At 54.5% G+C, this 14846-nt stretch overlaps 1 protein-coding gene across 1 annotated transcript; it reads right to left on the reverse strand.

Annotated features, from left to right (window-relative positions):
* Positions 1-60: 60 nt before the first annotated feature.
* NR1D1 (nuclear receptor subfamily 1 group D member 1) lies at positions 61-8050 on the reverse strand. Its single transcript, XM_009251828.4, has 8 exons — positions 7342-8050; positions 4340-4678; positions 3966-4054; positions 3718-3862; positions 2718-3361; positions 2208-2393; positions 1183-1393; positions 61-550 (listed from the first exon to the last, which is right to left on the reverse strand). The coding sequence occupies exons 1-8, from the start codon at positions 7370-7372 to the stop codon at positions 351-353; spliced, it is 1845 nt and encodes a 614-aa protein (XP_009250103.2). The 5' UTR covers positions 7373-8050; the 3' UTR covers positions 61-350.
* Positions 8051-14846: the final 6796 nt, after the last annotated feature.

Below are 14846 nucleotides of genomic sequence, written 5' to 3' on the forward strand. Positions count from 1 at the left end.
CCCAGCCTTGGCAGTATTTCCACCCCACCCCCCAAACGAGCACACACCACAGAAGCCAGCTCAGCTGTGAACTATTGGATTTGAGACAGGAACAGAACAAATCAGAGGGCCAGGGGAGGGTTGTGGGGGAGAGAGAGAGGTTTAAATAGGGGAGGAGGGGAAGTTCGGTGATGGGGGAGGGAGGCAGGTATTTACAAGAAGGCTCAGGGGGCCAGAGGCTCATCTTGGAATATTTTATAACAATATAAATAAGATTCTGGTTTGCTTTTCCTTTTCGTCTCGTAAAGGAGAGAGAAGTGCAGAGTTCGATTCTGTACAAGGGGGCAGCGGCAGAAGGCCGGCCGGGCGGGTCACTGGGCGTCCACCCGGAAGGACAGCAGCTTCTCGGAATGCATGTTGTTCAGGGTCCGCAGGTCCGGCAGCTTGAGCAGCAGCTTGGTGAAGCGGGAAGTCTCCAAGGGCCGGTTCTTCAGCACCAGAGCCCGAAGAGCCCGCAGCAGCGTCTCCTGGAGCTGCTCCACCGAAGCGGAATTCTCCATGCCCGAGCGGTCTGTGGGGAAGACGACAGCAGTGAGGCGGACTCCCCGAGCTCCTCTGAGGAGGAACCGGAGGTCTGCGAGGACCTGGCAGGCAATGCAGCAGCCTCTCCCTGAAACCCCCCAGAAGGCCGATGGGGAAGGAGAAGGAGTGCCATACCTTCTCCCAGGCCTCTGCCCCAAGAGCAGGAGATGCCTGAAAGCTGGGAGCGTGGGCTCAGCAGGGCTGGTCACCTCCCATCCCGTAAGACCACCTTCCCTTCCGCAGCAGGCCAAACATGGCCAGGCTCCCTTGCTTTTTGCTGTGTAGTTCCCTCTGCCTGGGATGCCCTTCCCCCTTTCTCTGCCTGGCAACATCTTACTTGTCCTTTGAGGCCCCAACTCAAGTGTCGCCTCCTTCCCCAGCTCCCCCAGGCAGAAATAGTTGTCTGTGCTTCCTTGGTTCATGCTTCTACTGTGACACTTATCTCACTGTTTTATAATTAGTCGGGCATGAGTCTGTTTCCCAAGCTAGACTGTGTCTGAATCATGTCTGTATCCCCAGTGCCCGGTGCAGGGCCTGGCATAGAGTAGGTACTCCATAAAAGGTGTGTTGAATTGAACTGCGTCTGCCTCCTCCCCCGGGTCAGGCGACAGCCTGACCTACCTGCAGAAACAAGCACCACCGCGGTGAAGAGGCCCAGCTCCTCCTCGGTAAGCGCCAGGGAGTTGAGCTTCTCGCTGAAGTCGAACATGGCATTGAGCAGGTCTCCCATGCCCATGGCACCAAGCTCCTGCAGGCTGTAGGTGGTGCGGCTTAGGAACATCACTGTCTGGTCCTTCACGTTGAACAACGAAGCAAAGCGCACCATCAGCACCTAGGGGGGGAGGGGGAACAGTCATCCTGGGTGTGGTGGGAGAAGCACTGGCCAAATCGCCCCTGTAGTTTGTCAGAGGGTTTAGTGGTGCCGCCTTTGATTTCTCAGTGGAGTGGGGATTATTTCTGAATGGGCAATGAGGGAGCCCAGGTGGAAGGATGGCTTTGGGATCCGATAAGCCTGAATCTGAGTGTCAGCTTTGTCACTACCTGTGACCTTGGGCAAGGCATTCACCAAAGTTAATCTGCTCTTGTCTAGAATGGGGGCAGCAGTGCACCCAAGGCATTATTTCAGTGTAATGGGTTGTGATTAAATTCCAACTGAGATGACAGAAGTTCCAGCCATCAAGAGGCAGCAGCAGGAGCTGCTCAGCCCCTTCCACCAATCAGGCTATAAGGACAAAGATAACTGGGTTCCAAAACCTTTCAGAGGTCCTGCCCACCCCAGACAGCAGGGCTTTCTGTTGGATCCTTCCCAAGGTCAAAAGCAGGAAGCATCTGGGTGCAATGGCTCACGCCTGAAATCCCAATACTTTGGGAGTCCGAGGCGGGCGGATCACCTGGGGTCAGGAGTTCGAGACCAGCCTGGCCAACATGGCGAAACCCTGTCTCTACTAAAAATATAAAAATTAGCCAAGCGTGGTGGCGGGAACCTGTAATCCCGGCTACTTGGAAGGCTGAGGTAGAATTGCTTGAACCCAGGAGGTGGAGGTTGCAGTGAGTGGAGATCGCACCACTGCACTCCAGCCTGGGCGACAAGCGAAACTCTGTCTCAAAAAAAAAAACAAAAACCGGAAGCATAAACGGTCACTCACCTCAAAGGTGCCAGCCTTAAGCAGGGTGACTTGGTCGTGCTGAGAAAGGTCACGGAAGCCCGGGATGTGTTTGGCAAACTCTACCACCTCCCGCACAGCGGGCGTGAAGCTCATGGAGAAATCCTCCCAGATCTCCTGCACCGTTCGCCCACTACGTCCGTGCGGGTACATGTTCATGGGACATGCCTGGGGGAGGAAAGGATTGAAGGAGGGGAGCTGTCAGCCAGGCTGGGTCAGATGGACACCTCAAGCATTGCTGGACCCCAGATTCTGCCTGGGCTAGGGGCTGTGGCCCTGGAGGATGGGTCTTTCAGATAAAGTAGCAATTAGGTGCCAGGTGGAGATCAAGGATTCCCAGGCAGAGCCCAGACTGCAAGGCAAGACATTTTCTCTTGGGAAGACGCTATCCCCACACTCAGCCTCCAGGAACCCCCAGCTGCCCTACACTAAGTCCATTCTGCCAGGCCCCCCCGACGTTCTTAACGCACTCGCCCGCCCCCATGCCCTTACCAGCAGAACATTCTTTGAGCTGCCCTGCCGGGGATCGTTGGCAGGTGCTTTGCCTTCTGGGGCTGCATACACGTGGGTGGGGCATAGACGGTGCCCATTGCTGTTGGACTGGTGGCAGCTGTGGTGTGCGGGGCCAGGAGACCAGGTGGGAGGGTAGGAGGAGGGGGCCTGGCGCAGACCATTTAGGGCCTCGTTGTGACGCTGGGCAGCCAAGATGTTGTTGTCATTGGGGGCAGGTGGGCAGCCCTGATTTTCCCAGCGATGTGGGGTGGTGGCTGGAGGGCTACCTGATGCATGATTGGCATTGAAGTTGCCAGGTGAGCTGCCCAGCTTGTCATGGGCGTAGGTGAAGATCTCTCGATGGGCCCGGGCCACCTGGGATATCACATCCTCCACTGTGGGCTCAGGGCTTGGGGATCTGGGAGGCGTCAGCTGTTGTGGGAACTGGGAGAAGCCCACCAGGGGTGAGGGGACTGGAGCAGGGGGTGGCGAGGGGCCCATGGGGCCTGGGGTGGGGTGCTGGGTGGGTGAAGTCTCCAGCGGGCACTGGCTGCTCAACTGGTTGTTGGCCAGGTTCATGGCACTCTGCATCTCAGCAAGCATCCGCTGCTTCTCTCGTTTGGGGATGCGCCCAAAACGCACAGCTGCAACAAGATGAGAACAGCATCAGGAAGTTCTCAACCACGCTCACGTGCTTCTCTTCCTTCCTTCCTCCTGAAAGGGCAAGGCCCTGAAGGCTTGGGATTTCACATCAAAACTAAAACCAGCAAAACCCCACCCATCAAGGGGGTTTCCCTAGGAGGAACTGCTGGTAGGAGGTGACCCGAGGGACCAATGGGATAGAAGTTTTTGTTGACCTGAGCAAATGAAGGATGGACATACCCTGTGCAAATGTGATTCACAGTATGAAATGTCTCCATTTGGGACTTTTTTAAAGGGAAGGATTAATTCAGAAACTTTGGGCGGAAGAAAGGGAGAGGATGTGGGGATGCTGCCTCACCGTCTCGAGACATGCCCACGGAGAGACACTTCTTGAAGCGACATTGCTGGCAGCGGTTGCGATTGATGCGGACGATGGAGCAATTCTCATTCTTCAGACACCTTTTGTACTGGATGTTCTGCTGGATGCTCCGACGGAAAAAGCCCTGGAGGGCAGGGGCGGTTAGTGACCACCTCCATCATGGCTGGGCCTCTGTGTCCAGGGGGAGGGGGCCACCTGCCCCTGCCCTTACCCCCAGTCCGCCTCACCTTGCAGCCCTCACAGGCGTGCACACCGTAGTGGAAGCCCGAGGCAACATCCCCACACACTTTACACAGTAACACCATGCCATTCAGTTCTGTGGAAGAGACGGGCAGCAGGTGAGCAGGAGAAGCCAGGCTGAGTGGCCAGAGGTGTGGAGGCCTTCTGGGCCGGAGATCCGGGGAGGGAAAAGCTAAGGAGGAACTCCAGAGTTGAGGGGCACTGGAGTGACAAGACTTGGCTGAAGAGGGGCTGGTGCCACTCTAGGAGAAATCCCTGAAGCCAGAATAGGCCCTGGCAAGACTGGTGTCACGTAAAAACCCATTCCCAATCTGGCCCTGGCCTGCTTCCCTTCCCCCGAATCAGCTGGAAAGGTACTCACTGGTGATGTTGCTGGTGCTCTTGCTGGGAGACACTCGGCTGCTGTCCTCCATGGCCACTTGTAGACTCCCGGGGGGGCTCCCATTATAGAAGGAGGAGGAGGAGGATGATGAGGAAGATGAGGAAGAAGGGGAGCCGTCATCACTCAGGCTGGGTGGAATGCTCCCGAAGGAGCGAGCCGGGTCTTGGGTGAGGGAGCCAGTGGGGGATGGTGGGAAGTAGGTGGGACAGCCTTGGGTCAGGGACTGGAAGCTGCCATTGGAGTTGTCACTATAGAGGGATTCAGGGCTGGTGCGGCTTGGGGAGGAGCCACTGGAGCCAATGTAGGTGATGACACCACCTGGAGAGAACAAAAGGGAAGGGGGTGTCAGCCGCCATGTCTCCGGACCCAGGGTGCCACTGTGCTCATCCCCACCTGTCTGCCCAAAACACTGCTGGCCACTCAGTTCACCACGTGGAGCCCCTAATCTTGGAGTTAATAAGCAATTCCCCAACACACAGTAGACATGGCATGGCCAAGCCAACACCCACGACCCTTTGCAGGACACCTTCAGCTTCTGCTTTCAGTGTGAGGCATGACCCCTGTGGCATCTCGCATATGTGCCCCCCTTCCCTATATGCCTTCCTTGGGAATATCGACTGCAGCTAATGATTTAGTTGTCAGTTGACGATCTGGGGATGGGATGGGCAGCTGAGCACCATTCAAAGTGCCCAGTCCTCCAAAAACAAAAACCCAACTGCTGATTTTAACACTAAGACCATTCCAAGAATGAGACCATGGACCATGGAGGAATAGGGAGCCGACAGTAAAGAGAATGGAGGGTTTACAAAAGTAAGACAGTCACATTCCCCCCAGTTGGGGACATATATTCTCTGAAGGAACTGAAGGGAAGGGATCTTTCCAGCCTGGTTCCCCTGGCCTCTTAAGAGAGTGAGCCACAGTAGAGTCTATCTCTGTGTCCAGAAAGGACTTCGCGGTGCGAGTTGCAGGAGGTGGAAGTACAAACTGTCCAGCCTGGGGCTCTAAAATTCCCCCTTCAGATCTCAGCCTGATAACAATGACCTTGGCTCTCCGGCCATTCAGGGACTTTGACCCTCTGGTTACATTGCCAATGAGGCGGCTGTGCTCCCGTGGTATTAGCAGGAGAAAAAGGTGACCTGCCTGCCACACCTCCGCCAAGCACCTAGATTGGTCTGCCATGGGCCGGGAGGGAGAAGGGAGGATCCCAGGACACGTGTGAGCTAACACATGCCATGCCACTGTGTCTGCAGAGGCACATGTCTTGCTCACCCACTGACACACACTAAACTGGGCAGGGCGGCCCTAAAATAGCTCAAGGTTGGTCAGGGTGAACCCAGCTCCTTGGAAAATAGTTGCACAACAGATCAGCTCCCACGGTTTCAGGGCTGAGGTGGGGGATGGAATCATTAGTTGGCAGTAAATGAAGTTGACCTAGTTCACCCATCCCCCAAAAAGGAGTGAGACCTTCATGCAGAGGCTTCCAATGTGGAAGTGAGCAGCATACTCAAAAGTCTAGGTCTAGGTCTAGACCCATCACTACCAACTTATTTTGTGACTTAAGAGGACATCAACTCCCCTCTTTGGGTCTCAGTTTTCCTTTTTGTGAGAAAAAAGAGAGGACAGTATCATTTCAGCTATAATTGTGGGGTGCAGTTGCTTTGGGGAGCCCTTAGTAGGCAAACTGCAGCTTGTCTGGTGGAGATGGGGTTAAGACAATGCTCGCAGAACTAACGAAAGAGAAGCTTGGGGAACAGGAATTTGTAATGTGGGGAAGCTGAGTCTAAATGCAGTACAGTGAAGTAGGTGCAAATAAGAGTGAAGTGGAAAGGAGTGAGAAGGGTGGTTAGGGGTGAGGTCTCTTTAGGGAGTGTCAAACAGAAGGCCATGAAAGGTCAGGAATGGCTCCATGTTACTTTGTTTTGGTGATGGGGGGAGGGGGCCGGCCAGGCGGACCGGAAAAGGAGGCAGGCGGGGGCGGTGAGTCAGCCCAGCTTCACCCAGATCTCGGCGGGGCGGGGCAGGGCGGGAGCTGGGCCCTCAGCCGGCCTCACGTCCCTGCTCCACGTGTGCCTCTCGCACGTGGCTCCCCAACGAGGAACCCCGGAACTCGAGGCCCCGCCCTCCTCGCTTCCCGTCAATCGAGAGCAGTCGCCCCGCCTCCTCCCCGCCCCTCCCCGGCCACCAGGTCGTGGGCTGGACCCCGAACGCTAGCAGGGCCGGGACAACCTAAGGGAGGAGAGAAGGGAACACGCGTTGCCGGGGCGACCGGGGGGGCGGAGCTCATTATGTAACGAGGCCGGGAGACAACGACCAATGGGGTGGCGGCCACGGCTTCTACTGAATGAAAACAAACGCAGCACGTGGGCCCGGCTCTAGAGCCATGTGAGCCCTCCCGGCGGCCGGGGCCCTGTAGGTGCCCTCCCTCGGACGGGCATCACGCTCTGGACTCCTCAAGTGTCGCTCCCTCCTGTCACTGAGGATTCCCCAGTGAGATCCGAACGATTCTCCCAGCCCCTCCTTCCCTGACCCCATCGCGCCACTGCTTCTCAGATTCCCTCCCGCCTGCAGGAACTAGAGAAGGGGGAAAACAAAAGGCGAGGGGGTCCGTTTTCTGAGGCCAGGCATACTACAGCTGCAGGTAGTGGACAGACGGGGCCGTTTCGGGGCACTGTTCCAAAGCTCCCAGTCCCCCTGAATTCTTCGCTTCACCACCCGTACCTCCTCTCCATTTCCTCCTGCCCCAGGATTCGAGGCTCAAGGGAGCTTTGGGACTCTGAGGAGTGGTGATGGTGCGTTTCTGAGAGCATTTCCAGCCCGAACAAGCCGCTCTGGAAATCCCACACTAAAGCCCCGCAGCATGTTAGCAAATCTCCGGGTCGAGGAACTCCCGAGTCCCCTACAAAGTTCCTCTTGTTATAAGGCGTAGATGAAGGTGGGGAGACAGTGACAGAGAAAAAATGATAGTAAAGGAATCCCAGTACCTGTGTTGTTGTTGGAGTCCAGGGTCGTCATGTCTTCACCGGCTGAGAGCGGTCATTCAAACTGGACCTTGACTCAAACTAGAGATTGCGATCGCCGCTGTTGCCCCCTGGGCACTGGCTAAGGGCGGGGAGTGGACCCCGCGACTCACGATCAGGATCCGAAGCACCCTGCAGCAAGGTCTTGGGGTGGCCAGACCGCAGCCCTGCAGAAGGGTTGGACGTTGAGGCAACGGAGTTCTGCTTTGCATGGGAAGAGCAGAGAGAGTGTGTAGGGGGAATCAGCCTGCAGTAGTTCTGGCTAGAAGGTAGCAAGGAGGGTCGGGTCTCTGCAGTGTACGGGGTGCCTCTGCCTGCCGGCTCCGCAGCGCTGCGGGGTAGCGAATCTGGAGCTCCCGGTGCAAAAGTCCCAGAGGGAAAGAGGTTGCAACCAGGAAGTAAGTAGGTGATGGGGAGAAACAGAGCACCGAGTCGCAAAGAGGCGAGACGTGTGCCCTGCTACGTTCCCTCGGCAGTAATATTTCACTCTGCCAATCTCAGCCGCCTTTTGCCCGAGCCTTTCCCTGGGACAGAGGGCTCTGCGCAGGCGCCAGCAGCCCAGGGTTCCCGGGCCGCACGCGGCACTGGAGCAGGTACCATGTGATCCCAGGGAGCGCCTCGTGCCCCAGTGACACACTTTTCCAACAGCCGGCACGTTGAGCTCTGTGCGCCTGCGCAACAACAAGGCTGTCGGGATTTGTAGTCCACTGACAAAGTGGGCGGACTGCGTGCCTTTCCCCTTTCTGCCTGGCAAAGCGCTTGCCGGGACCTGGGAGGAGCTGAGAGTGGGGTTGGGTGGGGTGCGCTGAAGAGTCAGGGTGGCGTGTTTAGAAAGCCTGTATGGCAGGGGCATGTGAATTTCTGGGGAGGGACTGGCAAGCTTGGCTGCCGTCTGGGAGATCAAAGCTAAGAGGCCCTTTCTGCAAACCTTGCAAACGTGAGGGCTTCACGTGATTGAGGGACTGACCTCGTCCTGAGGTTACTGGTGACCGGGAGAGAGACAAGTCGGGGAGGGAGATTTCCCTGGAGTCAGGAGCTTAGGCTGCCCTCTGCTTCAGGGCAAAGTCCAGAGAAGGAAAGGAAATGTGACCCCCTTTCCCTTCTACTCGCCTTAGGGAGAACACCTCCAGGGGAAGGAGTTCCCACAGAGGTAGGGATGTCTGTAGGGACTCCCTGTTTGCTTGTATGACACCATTCCACCCACTCCAGTTGACTTTGGGGTGAGTCATTTCCCTTTGTCTGGGAAATAAAAAGGACAACAGAGGGGAACTAATAGTGAAAGTGCTTTGAGGTCCTAAAGTAATGCAGAAGAGGTGAGGCAGGGGGTGGGGGCAGAGTGACACCCCTGCCCCTCAGTGCTGGAGGGTAAAATATGAATTCCACAGAAGATTACTACTCAGAGGGGAACATGTAGATCATCTTAAACCTCCCTCTTTTTACTAGTGGGGAACAGGAGGCTTAGGAGAAGTGACTGGCCCAAGGTCAGACGTCCATTGCTAGTTTCATCTGTCCACCCCAAACAGGAAGGTGGGTAGATGTACAAGTGAAATACTGAACAGGGGTTAGAAACAGCCAGCATTGCCGGGCGCTGTGGCTCATGCCTGTAATCCCAGCACTTTGTGAGGCTGAGGTGGGTTGATCACCTGAGGTCAGGAGTTTGAGACCAGCCTGACCAACATGGTGAAACCACGTCTCTACTAAACATACAAAAATTAGCTGGATGTGGTGGTGGGTGCCTGTAATCCCAGCTAGTCAGGAGGCTGAGGCAGGAGAATCGCTAGAACCCGGGAGGTGGAGGTTGCAGTGAGCCGAGATCGCCATTGCACTCCGGCCTGGGGGATAGAGTGAGACTCCGTCTCCAAAACAAACAAACAAACAAACAAAAAACAGCCAGTATTTCCCTTCAGAGCAGCAACTGTCCCATGAGTAATAACAGATCTCAAGTAGAGGAGATCTATCATGTTAGAGGGCTTGGGGCATGGAGGGGATGGAAACTTCTTAGGCAGCGAAGGGAGAGGGAGCCTGAGCCACCTGCTGCTTCCGCTAATTCCTCCCCAGTCCCAGTGCTTCTAGAGAGGGTTTTCTTCACATAGGAACCCCTTCTCCACAGGCAGCTCCTGGGAGGGTATTGATGGATGCCTGGGAAACATGAAAGCCACTGAAAAGGTAGAGAAAAAGAATATGGGAGGCCGGGGGTGGTGGCTGACACCTGTAATCCCAGCATTTTGGGAGGCTGAAGTGGGCAGATCACCTGAGGTCAGGAGTTCGAGACCAGCCTGGCCGACATGGTGAAACCCCATCTCTACTAAAAATACAAAAATTAGCTGGGGGTGGTGGCGCACGCCTATAGTCCCAGCTACTCGGGAGGCTGAGGCAGGAGAATTGCTTGAACCCAGGAGATGGAGATTGCAGTGAGCTGAGATCATGCCACTGCACTCCAGCCTGGGCAGCAGAGTGAGAGTCCACCTCAAAGAAAAAAAAAAAAAGGCCAAGTGTGGTGGCGGCTCATTCCTGTAATCCCAGCACTTGGGGAGGCCGAGACAGGTGGATCACCCGAGGTCAGGAGTTTGAGACCAGCCTGGCCAACATGGAGAAACCCCGTCTCTACTAAAAATACAAAAATTAGCTGGGCGTGGTGGCGCATGCCTGTAGTCCCAGCTACTCTACTCGGGAGGCTGAGGCAGGAGAATCGCTTGAACCCGGGAGGCAGAGGTTGCAGTGACTTGAGATCGCGCCAGTGCACTCCAGCGTGGGCAACAAGACCGAAACTCCATCTCGAAAAAAGAAAAAAAAAAAAAAAAGAATATGAGCACAGGAGTAAACTGGGTAGTGAGGACAGTGAGGTTGACTGTAGGAGCTTGACCACTCACCCTCTGACTCCTTGTAGAAGATGAGCTTCCTAGAATGGGCTAGGTTTTAGCTTTGTGCCCCTGCTCCCAAGAAAAGTGGAAGAGAGAAGGCAGTGGGCTCTTCTCTGGCCCTTTGGCCCAGAGTTGGGAAGCTGCAGCAGAGTGTGGGAGCAACTGGGAGGGGCTAAAACAAACAAGGAAAGAGGCTTTTCAGGAAAACTTGGTTCTCAGCCTCCACCCCCTCTCCCTCCGCCCTCTGGGCTCTGGAGGGAAAGCTAGGAGATGAATTGCCCTGTCCTGCCCTTGCCTGCTCTCTGTGACCTTGACTCCAAGTCGGAGCCAGGGCCAGAGCCCAGGTGTCTGTCACGGCTGAACTCAAAATCAGGACCCCTGGCATGCATCTAGCTCCCCACAGCCCAGCACTACCACTAGCACCCTCCCTTTACTTGCCCTGGGTCCTCCCCAAGGCCCACAGCTCTGTTTGCTGCTGTGGAGGTCCTGCCCACCCCCTGTATACTTGCTGGATGTTTGTTCCTCTAGGAGTGGGAGCTGGGGTGGGTCAAGACTCCTTGCCTGCTGCAACCAGTGAGAAGGAGGAGGGAGCAGAGGTAGAGAGAGCTGAAATTCAGTCAGCCTGACTCTCCTCTTGGCAAAACCTGCGTTGTTCTGCAGTCTGTGTGTGGTGTGAAGGCAGAGGCTGGGAGAGAGGGGGAAAAGGAGAGGGGTTACCCCCTTGCTCCTTCCTTCCTTCCTTTCCATTTCTTATAGGGCCCCTCCTTTTCTCCCTGACAAATAAGTAATTTGGGCATCTTTCGTCTACAGCTGGTGAGAGGAGCACAGAATGAAAAGGCAGCGTTCTCCCTTGGCCCCAGAAGCTTCTAGTCAGTCTGTGTACCCTGCTCCTTTCTCTGTCAGCAGCTGCTGGGAGAAGGGCAGAAACTATGAGACCCAAAGCCACCAAAGGGAGGGGGGAAAGGCTGGGTTGTCTGGCTCTGGGGGATTCGGAGTAGAATCTTGGTTTCTATTTGACCTAAACCTTGGCCGTAAGACCTTAAGACAGCAGGTGCATCTCAACACAACCGTCCTCACCTACCCCTCCAGCTGGACATTGCTGTTCACTTCTTTTTTTTTTTTTTTGAGACAGAGTCCCACTCACCCAGGCTGGAGTGCAGTGGCTCACTGCAACCTCCACCTTCCGGGTTTAAGCCATTCTTCTGTCTCAGCGTCCCAAGTTGCTGGGACTGCAGGAGCACGCCACAACGCCTGGCTAATTTTTTTATATTTTTAGTAGAGATGGGGTTTCACCATATTAGTCAGGCTGGTCTCGAACTCCTGACCTCAGGTGATCCACCCACCTCAGCCTCCCAAAGTGCTGGGATTACAGGCGTGAGCCACCATACCTGGCCTGCTGTTCACTTCTACACACACACACACACACACACACACACCACACACACCATTTCTCCCATAGCCCAGTTCAACTCAAGAAAGGACTTAACTCTTCATAAATAGTACTCAGATTGGATCCAGGTAGAAAAGATGCATACTCACAACCTGGTACAGCAAGGCACTGCCCTGGTTCTGCATACACTTCCACTTGGATTCCCGAGTCTGAGATTCTGGGGATGAACCTTCCCATTAGGGGCAGTGTTGGATCCTGCGTGTGTGTTTCCAAATATGTCTTTAATTTTCCTTGATTTATTTGGACTGCAGAGGACAGCAGACACAGAGGAGAAGAAGGAAAGGTATTGAGAATACTAAGCTCTGGTCAGTTATGTATGTGTGCACGTGTGTGTGTGTGATTCTATGACTATGAGTGAGACTGCATGTTTGTGTGTGAGTGTGAATGCTGTGAGTGTGTGTGGGTGTGTGTGTTTGATCTGAGATCTGTTCTCCCTGTCAGTAGGTTGTTCTGGGTAACGGCAACACCCTGTGCAAATTCTGGGTGGCCTAAATCTTGGGCCAACTGCTTGACTGACTGACTGACTGACTGACTGAGGGTGGGTCCTTGCTGGAAACAGGTCAGGCTTCTGTAGGTGCCTTCCCATCCCCCTCCTTTCTCACCAAGGAACCATTGCCCAGAGTAGAAACCTGTCTGCCCAGGTGATGCAAACCTGGTATAGAAATGCTGGGGATGCCCCTGAATCAGGGAACCAGCCATGTGCCTGGGAGAGACTCACTCCCTGCCCTCTTAAATCCTTTTCCTTGTCTCTAAAAGGCCAGCTATCTTTCCCTACCCCACCCAAAGCCTGGATGTTTTGGGGAGAACTTTAAGAACATGCCACAGGAAGGACAGAGTCTGAGCTAACTTGTTTCTCAGTGTGGTGGGGGGAGGGGGGTGGAGAAAGCAAGGGCGAGGCATGAGCCAGGGCTGGGTTCCATGGATGTGTTTTGCCTCAGATTCTATCTTTACCTCACTACTGCTTTTTCCAAGGAAAGGAAACCATAAATATGTATTAAGTACCAACCGTATGCCAGGCACTGTGCAAAGTGCTTTGTACACATTATCTCATTTAATATTCACAACAACCCTATGCTGTAGGTCTCAATTCTTATTTTAGAGATGGGGAAACTGAGACTTAGAGAACTTTATTAACTTGCCCAGGGTGCCAGAGGGTCTAGGTGATTAGTCTTGAAGCTGTAATTTGCATAGCACTTAAGACTGAGACGATGTCCATCAAAGAATGATAGCGCTGATGGAGATTATTGGAGGGGCTAAATCTCCCCTCCAGCTATCTCTTGGAACTACCACTGTCAGTGTCACAATGAAAATGGCAATGCTGGGGATTCAACCCCAGGCCTGAAGATGAAAGTCTTTCTACTAGCAAGACTGCCCCTCCTAGAGAGATTACTGCCACTCTAGAGGAATGTCTGAGCAGCAAACTCATCCTGGTGTTTCCCAAGCAATGGTGTTGCTTGGAAGTGGGATATATCACCAAGAACAGAAGCCTGAAGCACCCCTTGTTCCTGTCCCGGGGAGTACCTCGGCTTTCCAAAATCTGTCTTTTAACCCCAGGCACATTTCCTCTTCCCCTAAACTCTTCCCACTCCCTGTCCTACATTTCCCTCATCTGGTTCTAAAAGTAGAAGGGGCAGGAACAGGGTGCACAAACCACAGACTGCTATAGAGGTAACTAACAGAAGCAGGTGTCTGAACTCTCTTCTCTACCCAAACCCTCTGAATTTGGGGTCTGCTGCTGGTGGTGAGGAGAGTGAGGCAAGCAGGTCAGGGCCCTCTAAAGTCCCATGGTGCTTCATTCCAGGGGCTGTATTAAAAAGATTGGTTGAGGGAGCGTGTGGAAGGCCACCAAGGACCAACAAAAGTTGTCTCCAAAGCCTTAAGGAAACAGCATCCCACTTCCCCATTTACCCGCTTGAGCAATGTGCACCTCTAAAACCAGCCCTTCCGAAAGCCACTGTCCTGGGCCAATGCTTCTTTAGCAGATGCTTTGAAGAACCTGAAGAAGGGTCCCCCCTCTCAGAACCCAGGATCTCACCCACATCACAGGATCCTGGAGGAGGCATGGATTGTCCTTGGCAGTGGAGACTAAGCCCCAGATGACCCTTTTTCTGGCATCCAGTACATGCTCTGCTAAGGCCTCCTGTCCAGTCTTTGCCATGCTGCTGGAGCCACAGTGGTGTCATCTTCCAGGCCCCTGCACCTGCCCATTGGCTGCCCTTGAGCCTCTGTAGAACTCAGATGCAGGGAGAATGTGGGGGAGGTGGGGGAAAGGCAGAGGGGGTGCTCTGCATCTGCTTCCGTCTCTACCCTTTATCCCAAGCTCCATCTCAAACCCTCTCCTTATCCAGTGTCTCTCCATCCTTCGGGTCTCTGCAGATCACCATTAGCTGCCTGGGGAGGCCAGAGGCTCATGACAGTCCTCGTGAGCAGAATGGACCTCGAAGGAGCGGTGGCCTGGGCAGGCATTAGGGGCCTTGTGTAGCTTCTGGGAGGCTTACATAAACACTGGCTGGGATGGGGAGGAAAGGGGGGTTGCAATGCGCTGCCCAGGGAAAAAAGCAACCCCCGCCCAGCCAGCTCAGCCTGAGTGGAAAGAAGGAACAAGGCTTACTTTCCCTCCTCCCACTCCTCTCCCCTGGTCTGCAGCTGTTAGTCGGGCTGGAAAGATTGCGGTATCTTGGGGGAGGGGGGCAGGAGAAGGAGAGAGAGAGGATGCGACTTCACAAATTTGGGATCCCTCCTCCTCTTCTAAATTGGGGGGAGGGCGAGTGGGGAAGAAGCAATTTGCCAAAGAGATTTTCAATGCCGCAGGAAGGAGCTTTGGCTCATTAGAATGCGCAGTTTGCACCCTGGAAAAAAAAATCTGTGCTGGTTGCAAAAATGCAGACGTGTGTAGGGGCCCAGCGGAGATTAAAAAAAAAAAAAAAAAAAAAAAAAAGCGCTAGCTCTGCAATGCAGGATCTGCGAAGTTTTGGTGCGATGAGGAAATGTGGGTCGTGCTCATTTCATTTGCTTGTTCCTGCTAACCTACTGTCCCCCTGACTCTAGCATAGTCTCATATCCCAGCAAGAGGCACCGCGGCTTAGAAATGGGGTCACGAGTAGGGGGCAGAAGCAGAGAGCCAGAAGTGGGGGTCTGTGGTTAGAGTGCCCAGAGAA

This window comes from Pongo abelii, chromosome 19 (genome assembly GCF_028885655.2).
Source record: "Pongo abelii isolate AG06213 chromosome 19, NHGRI_mPonAbe1-v2.0_pri, whole genome shotgun sequence".
Taxonomy (NCBI): Eukaryota; Metazoa; Chordata; class Mammalia; order Primates; family Hominidae; genus Pongo; species Pongo abelii.